The 10416-nt window shown below is 31.5% G+C and overlaps 1 protein-coding gene across 1 annotated transcript; it reads right to left on the reverse strand.

Moving 5' to 3' along the window:
• Nucleotides 1–775: 775 nt before the first annotated feature.
• On the reverse strand, nucleotides 776–2367 carry LOC106764568 (putative transcription factor bHLH086). Its single transcript, XM_014648837.2, has 5 exons — nucleotides 1856–2367; nucleotides 1649–1759; nucleotides 1455–1520; nucleotides 1307–1372; nucleotides 776–1178 (listed from the first exon to the last, which is right to left on the reverse strand). The coding sequence occupies exons 1-5, from the start codon at nucleotides 2324–2326 to the stop codon at nucleotides 1077–1079; spliced, it is 816 nt and encodes a 271-aa protein (XP_014504323.1). The 5' UTR covers nucleotides 2327–2367; the 3' UTR covers nucleotides 776–1076.
• Between the last annotated feature and the right edge of the window lie 8049 nt (nucleotides 2368–10416).

Here is a 10416-nt window from a genome sequence, read left to right on the forward strand (position 1 = left end):
TGTTTAATTGAATTTGTTATTACATTTTTTTTATGGTGGTCCTCCATAAAAAAAAAAAAAAAACCATATTTTCAACATAAAATATATATTTTAGACAGTGTTTGCATGGTAGGTGATGAAGTCAATTTTATAGCCATCAAATCAGACAAATTGACTTGAACAATAAAATTTTAAATAAGAAATTATGGATTAATTGACAAAGTCTTAGTTGATGTGTTTCTTTCTTTCATTTTGGTAACGCATAATTTGTGTGGTTCTGCTCGGCCTAACATTTAATTAATTAATTAATTCAGAAAGTACAAGGCTTTTTATTTGAACTTTTTATTCAATTTATTGATTGTTTAGATTGATGATTCATGCTGCGATTGGATTGTTTTATGTATATTTAGGTAGATATAAGTATTTTTTTTTATGTTAAAAAAATATGGTTTATGATATAAATAAAAATACATGTATATTGCAAAAGTTAATTATATGTAAAAATAGTATTGCAATGCAAGGTTATTAACACATAAGTAATAATTATTTAAAAAATAATTTTTTATCTATTCATTAGAACTGGATAATCTTTATAGCAAACTGGATTTCTTTAATATGTACCCATTGCCAACTTATACATCCATTAGATAACATAATAAAAAACCTGACTTCCAAGATGTTTCATCTACCATTACCAAATTAATTGGTATGGTGATATTCAATTGAGAGAAAAAGTCAAACAACTTTATAAGATTATATATATATATATATATATATATATATATATATATATATATATAAATTATTTTCTCTTTTTCCATGATTATGCAGTAGTCAGATATTTATCAGAAAAACTTCCATCGTCCCTGGAATAGAGAGAAAAAGTACAACAGTTTGTGATTCAAACACTATGGTCCTTTTTTTCTGCCAGATCTTGATTTAATTCAGAAGTTTACGAATTAGAAATGTCATGCATTCTGAAATACTAAAATGTCCTTCAGAACGACCAACTTCCAGAACTAATTATTTCTTGTTCTGAAATGTTGTGTCTTAATTAAATATGATGACACTTATTCATTGGATCCATGATCTATAATTCATCTTTGAGATGAAAGAATGGAATCGATGGCTTGTCTTACTTGAGAAATGTCAGGAGCTTTTCCACCTTGGACAGGCCAAAATTCATCAGCTGCCAACACCTTCACAAAGATGTTTCACAGAACAGGTCAGATTCCATGATGACCTTAGTTTGCAGATCAATGACCAAAAAATATATATATGCATATCAAAAGAACAAGGAAATTAGTGCATTGTCTGCTATTCCCACCTTCACTTGCAGCTGAAGAAACTTTACATAACTAATTGCTTTCTCCAACATGGTAACCAAATCAACCTGCAAAATTCATTCATCCTAGTTATTCTTGCAAAGGAAATGCAAAAGAATGCAGCCTTGCAGACTAGTTTGAAAAATCTACCTTGGAGCCGTTGGGGACCAGTTCTTGGAGTATCTTAAGCCGCTCACTTATTCTCTCTCTTCTATTCTGTGATACACTCATACAAACATTCTATCAGCATTGAATCTCATATTTTAAGTTGTCGTAATTTGCAATCAAAACTTCGTACACATATGCAACATAATCTATGTTAGGTTTGAAGCAATTAAGCAAACCTTGGCAGCGACACTTTGAGGATCCTTAGAAGGGCTTGTCTTTGGTTTTGTTGCTTTACTTGCAGTTGTGCAAGGCTTCTTGGCGTTATTGGCAGCTTGCATGGTCTCTCCCTATAGACACCAATCTCACATCAATCTTCCATTCTAATTATATGCGTACAGAAGAAAAAAAAAAGTTAAGATATGATTAAGGAACCAAAACAATACCATAAAAGATCGCTTTCTCAAGACCGATTCTTGTGCTGCTGACTCATTCAGGCTAGAACTATGGACATTTGGTTCTGAGTATAGCCACCCAGAAGATGAACTTTCACATTGTTTCTTATCTTTTGCACCAGTGATTATGGAGCTATAGCAAGTAGCAGTTTCAGAGCAGCTGAAGTTTTGGACTAGGCGCATGTCTGTAGTGTTGTTTTTGGGACTAACATGGTTCCATTGGTTGCAACCTTCATGCAAATTACTCTCTTTGGAAAACATCCAGCTCTGCTGAAAGCTAAGAAAAGACTCACTACCTTGCATGAGGCTGCTGAACTCGTCGGCTTTGAAGTTAATCAGAGATTGAGTTATGGCTGAAGCTGAATCATTGCTGAAACCATTAGTACTTTGTGAACCATCTTCCTCTTCAACCCCACATTTTTGGTACTCACTGACCCCATGAGATGTCAAAGAGAGTGCCATTAGGGAAGTAAAAGACCCACCCAAATGCAGAATTAGCTAAGGTTTTTTAAGGTCAATAATGAGCATGTCAGAACTAGTGAAAAAGAGCTCTCTATATAGCCTTCAAAAAGCAACTACCATATTGCATTGATGGGAATTGGAACTGAAATATTTTAGTATGATGGGGGAGCAAGAAATCAAAGTAGAATACTAAAATATTGATGTGTGTTTACGAATTTAAAAAGTGTTAGTTTAATTCATCTTGTTATTGGGATTGTTAGCTGGCAAAAGAGAATGCAAAGTAGCATAAGGGTCGCCGGATCCTTCGCAAAACCCACGTCTCTCTTTGATTGATTCCAATTTGGTTAGTCTCACTTTGATGAAGAAGTTGTAGCTACTAACTTAGCTTCTCACATGCTTCGTTTTTTAAACTTAAGCACGTGGATTCATACTCTATTTTGTGAACTGTATATTATATATATGTTTACATTCTGTGTAGCTGTCTGCATTAGCTATTGAACTGGCTAAGATAGCACTGATTGGCATGCATGATGGCTACTGTATATAATTTTATTTATTTTCTTCCAAGATTGAAAAATGTGCAGGGAGAAGTAACGTGGAGCATTTTTTTTTTATTCATATACAAGAAGGATAAATAATTAAACTTATTTGCTTACGACCATATAGTATGTGTTCTGGCCCTACTTCTTCACTTACGTTTAAATGGTGAGTGCATGCAACTGGAACATTTTAGATTAAAAAAAAAAGAAGATAAAGTTATAAATTTAAAATTAGATATTTATATTTACATTTTAGTTATTAAAATAAACCACGATAGATGGGATAATATGTTATTAATAAAAATAATAATAGCTTTTACAAAGTGTAAGTATGTAAATATATAAGAAATTAAGATGTAGTAGTTACTAGTGGAATTGGTATGTAAAATTATATTTAGAGAGCTATTTATTTATTTGCGATTAGATGTGTTAATGTCGCTGTTATTGAATGATTTTTGTTATAACCTAAGAAGTAAAAACACACTAAACAAAATCGTTAGCATAATAAAGATGGAGAAATACTGCTCCTGACATTTTTTTATCAGTCAAAGAAACATTTAATAGATATAATTAATTATAGGATACATAAACCCATATATAAAGTAGAAATTACACATTATTTTCATACACATATCATAGGAGTTGAAGATCACTTAGAAAAAGATTTTATTTTTATCTCTAATGATGATGGCCATGTATGATCTAAATTTAAAAAGGTACATCATGTACATTACGTTTGGCTCACCATTTTTAAAATAATGATATTTCTACGAGATTAGATCACAATGACACACCACCGAAACTTCTTTTCTTTCTCATAAAATGAAATATACCGTGTTTGCAGATTGAAGAAAATCAGGCATAAGTTGCAATTTCAACTACTTTGCTGAAAAAAAGAAAAATATTGTTCATTAACCAATAAAATATATATAAATATTTGGTTATAGCATGTTCAATAATTTACGAAGTAAAATTTAAATTTAACTAAATTTTACATAATCCGTTTTTAAAATAAAATTTATATTCACTTACATATTATAAAATGTAGGGTTAAATATGTTTTTAGTCCCTAATCTATCAAACGAATTTGGTTGTAGTCCATCTTTCAAAGTAAGCTACATTTTAGTCCATTTCTTTCAGGAAACCTTAATTTTTCATCCTCCAAAACTAATGACGTTAAAGAAAAGCTGAGCTGACTTACAGTGAAGTGTCACATCATTTTTTTTTTCTGACACTGAGTCAATTTGTCCCTCACGATTAGGTCACCATCATCATTCAATCACCATCATCGTTCGATCAACATCACCATTCAGTCATCATAACCGTTCGGCCATTACCAATACCGTTCAGTCACCATCACCATTTAGTCATCATAACCGTTCGGTCATTACCAATACTGTTCAGTCATTGTCGTACGATGAGGGACAAATTGACTCAGTGTTAGAAAAAAAAAATGACGTGGCATTCCACCGTTAGCCAGCTCAACTTCTTTTTAACGTTGTTGGTTTTTGAGGACGAAAAATTATGGTTTACTAAAGGAGAAGGACCAAAAAGTATCTTATTTTGAAAGAGGAACTAAAAACAAAATCGCTTGATAGTTCAGGGATTAAAAACATATTTAATCCTAAAATATATCTCATTTATAATTAATACAAAATTTCTAACACATTTATGATATCGAAATATATATATATTTTAAATGTAAACTTATTTTTTTATGATATATATATATATATATATATNTATATATATATATATATATATATATATATATATATATATATATATATATATATATATATATATATATATATATATATATAAACATGAGATCTCAAAAGAAAAAATCAATAGAGTTAATATGTCCCCCATACAGTTTCTGTGCTCCTCTACTAATATTATAAGGAATATTACAAAGAAAATACATAATATATTTGTATTATGAGACTACAAGAAACATTAGAAAAACTACCAAGCTTTTTCCCTATGGTTTGTACTGGTGATATTTTTGTGTAACTAAGATACATGTTATCATAAATTAGAAGATTACGAATCACAATAAGTTTATTGTTTGGCATGACATGTTAAGTTATCTTGGATCTATGAAAAATAATTGAAAATTCAAATGAATACTCGTTAAAGCGTTTGTGAGATTCTCCCACCTAAATATTTACCATGTATCATTTGTCCTAATGGGAGGTTAATAATTTATAAATAATCAACAATAAATATTGATAATAAACACATTTCATATTTTTTTAATAGATGAAGGATCATATTTGTGGATTAATACAATCACCATGTTGACCATTTAAATATTTTATGATCTTAATTATGCATCACCTAGATGATGACATGTTTTAACTCAACCAGAAGCTTGTGAGATTGTCATAGCTTAATTACTTCAACTATTAATTAAGGAAATTCACATTAACAATGTTGGTAAATTCACATCTCATACTTTTAATAGCTTTCTATGTCCACTAAAATTGAAAATTAATATGCATTAGCACATAATTATATTCCAATGATTAATTGGAGATGTGAAATTTTCCATCTTACCAAATTGAATTGATTTGCATCAAGTCGGCAATTATTATAAATACTTCTTCCGTTTAGTGTATAGTTAATAATATAATATTTTTCATTTAAGAAATTTCAAGTATATCGTACATATTTTTATTGTCCTACAAAGAATTACTGTGATAGGTCTATAAAGAAAATAAGGAATATTATTGAATATCAAATCTCCAGTAAAATGTTTTAAGATGTATTTATACTTGGATTTTTAATTCTCATTTTAATTAATGAATCTGTTTTTCAAATTTAGTGAAAAAGAAAATACTAGTTGAAAGGTTATTGGTTTAAATTAATCATCATTATCATCTTGATCCTCAACTAGAAATTTAAAAAATAATTAGTAAGTCAAATCACTAAATATATTTAATGAAACAAAAGGGTAATTAAGTTACATGTACCAACTAGAATCGATGTCCCTCTTTGATAATCTAATATAGCAAAAGGGTATCAAACACATATATGTTAGTTCTAAAAGTCCTTATAAATAAGAAAAAAAGCTAAAAGATAAAATGACCCATATGAAGTTATGGAAACACCAAAATATTCTTCTATCATAATTAAAGTTCTTGAATATAAAAAAAAAATTAAGAGATCTTTTAATTAATTATGCTATGAATGAAATCAAATCAAACAAAAGCGAAGTCAATTTTAACATATATTTGCTTATTAGACAATGTTAAATGTTACACATGATGTAGATGATCAAGAACTAAAGTTTATTAATGATTTTTGAGAAAAACAATATTGGTTAAAATGGAAAAAATGAAATTAAAGTTTAAACTTGCTTAATAAGAATTTTGATTTTTGCTTGTAGTCATTACATCTAAAGGTCAAATGTTTTTTGTTCGAAAAAAGAGAGAAAACTTTAATTTAATTACTTTTAGATTTTTAGTTAGTCCATTTGAAATTTCATTTATAATATATAACGTATTATCCATGATTCTCCTCCCTCACAATAACATGTACTTGAAACGAAACCAAACATGAAAGGATCTTTGGTAGATTATTAGATTTAAAGGAGGGGAACCAGGATAAATTTTTTAAATCTAATAAATATTCTGTAACATAATTTTAAAACAAGTGAAATAAAATGACAGATTCACATATATTATTTAACTGGATCCTAATCTTTTACTTTATTTGTATAAAACATATTAAAAATGGCACACAGTGACATTATATTAATTAATAAGCTAATCTCTTAATTAAGTGTATAATAAACATTAGCATTGATGAATGTGTGAAGTATCTCTGCCTTTAATTAGCTGTTGGGAAAGAAAAAAGTCAACATTCTCTGGAAGAGATTCCATGTTTTTAAAAGCAGAAGGAATTGGTGTGGTCAACTGAGTTGAGGTGATGAAATAGAGTTAAGTAAATCTTTTGTAGACAGAAAGAAGATCATCCACATGTTAATTAGTTCTACACATTCAAATTTTAGGGCAAAGGGGGAAAAACCAGAGCTGGCATTCCTTTTCCTTGTTTCATGGAGACTGTCTAATTCTGTCCTTCTTACCCATCAACTTGGAAACTCTTAATCACAATTCTCCATATCTTCCAAATCTCATCTATTATTTACTCATTTTTTTATTATTATATACAATACATATATTCATCTATCCTATTAAAGAAATCATATACAGAAAATACTAAAAACAAATTTAAATTTATTCGTAATTACAAAAAATTGTCCACGGTAAGAAATATATTGATAAAATGTTCATATGTAAAAATAAAATAATTTATCGATAATTATTGATGATCAAAATGTATAAATAATTAATGATTGTCAAAATTCATCGATAATTAATTATTAATAAATATCGTAAAAATAAAATAATTAAAATTGATATTAATTTAAAATTCAATGCATTTTAATTATAAATGAGAAAATTTTCAGTTATTTATTTTAAAAAAAATGTGTATATATTGTGATTAAATCATATATCATTTTTCTAAAAAATATTTTTTAATTGGCGTTCATTCGAAGTTATTTAAATTTTTCATTCAGAGCCTCGTAAAGATGTAATGTTAATAATTTGCAAGGTGAACAAATATTTGATGATGAATGGTGGACCTTGTATGTAAACAAATCTTCCAATCCAAAGGTGGGTGACGACATAGTCCTTGAAGGACCGAGCGAGATTTTAATTGAAAAATTCATACATTTTGGCTTCAAAATGTCAATTAACCAGGTTAAGAATGAGTTTATCATAGTTGGCCTCAATCTAGCGAAGGAGGTCAGAGCGAGTCGTCTAATATGTTGAACAAACTCGTGTCTTATAGGCGACCACATTGCAAGAGATTACCAAGTAAAAGATTGTAGTGCAATACTATCATCTTGCGACGAACCTATACGACACCTTTACCTAAGTTAAGATCGAGCACATACCATGTGGAGACAACATGAGGATCAATGTGCACTTCAAACTAGCCAACAGGAAGGTATAAATCTATGTTACAACAAGTGATATCGTCACCATCCACTAATAAAGTGTATGAATGTATGAGAGTCGGCATGGGAGAGGGAATGTGGATGGAGCCTTACATACGTTATTTGAAGCCTGTAGGTATTGCGGAAGGGGAAGACAAAAGTTGGGTAAGAAAAGTTTTTCACTATACGTTGCTTGGCGATGACCTTTTAAGAATAGGCTATAGTCAGCCTTTACTCAAATGTGTGACCTTGAAACATGTTGAGTACATTATACGTGAGACACATGAAGGGATATATGGTTACCACTCTAGGACAAGAACTATGATGACACAAATTTTTTGAGTCAGGTACTTCTAGCCGAATATGGAGGCACAAAAGATTTTAAAGAGGCACTTTATCAGATAAAAAGGGTTTTTACTCAAACTTCTTTGACTATTTCGTGGGCAAGTAAGTTCCATTCCTCCTACTTAGGAAGTCCCGGTCAAGCCTTCCATGCAATTCCCTATTGCCTACATAGGCAGTTCTAGTCAAACCTTCCGTGCAGTTCTTTATTGCCTACCTAGGCAGTCTTGGTTGAACCTTTCATATAGTTACCTACCGCCTACCTAGGAGGTCATGGTTAAACTTTTCATGCAGTTCCATATCGTCTACCTAGGAGGTCTTGATCGAACCTTCCATGCAGTTTCTTAGTACCAACCTAGACAGTATTGGTTGAACCTTCCATGCAATTCCTTACCTTCTACCTCTCAGTCGAACCTTTTATGCAATTCCTTGTTGCCTACCTAGGCGATTATGGTCAAACCTTCCATGTAGTTCCCTACCATCTACCTAAGCGATCTTAGCTAAACTTTCCATGCAGTTCCTTACCACCTACCTACTTGAACCTTGACAACATGTAGAGTCCAACACTCTACAAAATAATTACTATGTGGTAGAAACAAAGCACTTATAACAAGCATTTGTTACTAAAATATGAGTAAAAACTCATGTCATGCAAGTCGAAAATAATTAAGATGAAAATTGATTCTATTAATGAAGTGTAATTACATCTTGTGGTTTTATGCTCGACCACCAACAAAAACAAAAACAAACAACTACAAGTACAAGTTTGTTCCTAATTATTTATCTTGTTATCTCCATTCTCATAATCCTAAATCGTTGATCAACAATAACTGATGGACTAACCCTGATGGTCTCTTTTCCAGACTCTTCTTCCACATCTTCTATTGTAGTTGCTTCCTGGGTCGCTTAAGTAGTCGTTATCTTATTGACTTCGAGTGCTTGATCTTCAAAGATGTCCTTATTAGCATCAAATTTCATGTAGTAAAGGAACTTGACTTAACAAATTGCCTTGTTAAAGTCGTTGGTATGCTCCATAAATATGTATTTTTGAAGCACGACCATCTCGACCTTTGTTACCTCCATCCTTCTCCTTCTTTAGGGCTTCGTTCTCCTCTTTCAAATCCTTCAACTTATCCTTGGCCTTTTCTGAAAGTCGAGGAACTTGGTCTTTCAGGTCTTTAATTGTTTGATCCCTTCTTCAAAGCCCTTTTGTTGCTCAGCCCATGCACTTTTCTCTTCCTTGGCGCCTTCCTTTCAACTACAAGGTCGTCAATCATTTTCACCTTCTCATCTTCATCCATCTCCTTATGCAAAAAATTTGCTACCTTCCGACCGATGACAAATGACCCAGTATGGAACTCAAGCATAGCTCGTAAGAGAGTAGTCATTATCTTTTAGATTGATCCTCATCCCTTGACATATTGTAACCATAGGACCTTCTAAGCCGACTAAGTCAGATGAATTGCTCCTTGAAGGCGCATTTCCACTTAGACTGAGTAGTTTTGCCCTCAGGTTCTTCTTGTCCTTTTCCACCCCTTGTGCTTAGGGGGGACAAACCTTTTACTGCTACTCGTAGGCAGACGAGTCTCCATCTCCTCACCCCACAGTTTAAGGATGGTTGTTTTACCTGTTTTCTTAGCCTCATTGACCAGTTCATTCCTGAGGTGACAAAAGATTTCCTTGTCTCTCCCAATTTCGCAACAAGATGAGCGATGTAACCTACAAGCGCCCTAAAATACTCATATTAGTTTAGAAAATGCTCAAGTTACAGTTATTCTACAACTTGCCTTCCAATTTGGTAATTGACGTAGTTGACAAGTAAACTCTAACAATGTTTCTAGCCGATAACCTATTCTATAGTTGTTCCAAGATTTACACAATTCCCTTATCCTCCTCAGACAGGATGTCCTTTGGCCATTCCTGGTATTTTGGAGGATTGTGGTCTAGTAAAAGAGGAAATTTTTGTTACCAGTTTTTTCGAAAACTGTGACTGACTAATAGGGTTGATCACCACCCTTAAAAACTCATTTTTAAAGTTTTTAAAGGATTGTAAGTATGGGATCAGGAGGGAAGCTTTCGACCTTCTCACTAAAGACAATCAAGTAATCGGATATAACACTTTGCAAACTATAGGGAACATCCTAGAGAAGGAAACAAATATAACGCTTTGCAAACTAAGCTAAAAGCCTAAAGGAAAC

This window comes from Vigna radiata, chromosome 6, assembly GCF_000741045.1.
Source record: "Vigna radiata var. radiata cultivar VC1973A chromosome 6, Vradiata_ver6, whole genome shotgun sequence".
NCBI classification, from domain to species: Eukaryota; Viridiplantae; Streptophyta; class Magnoliopsida; order Fabales; family Fabaceae; genus Vigna; species Vigna radiata.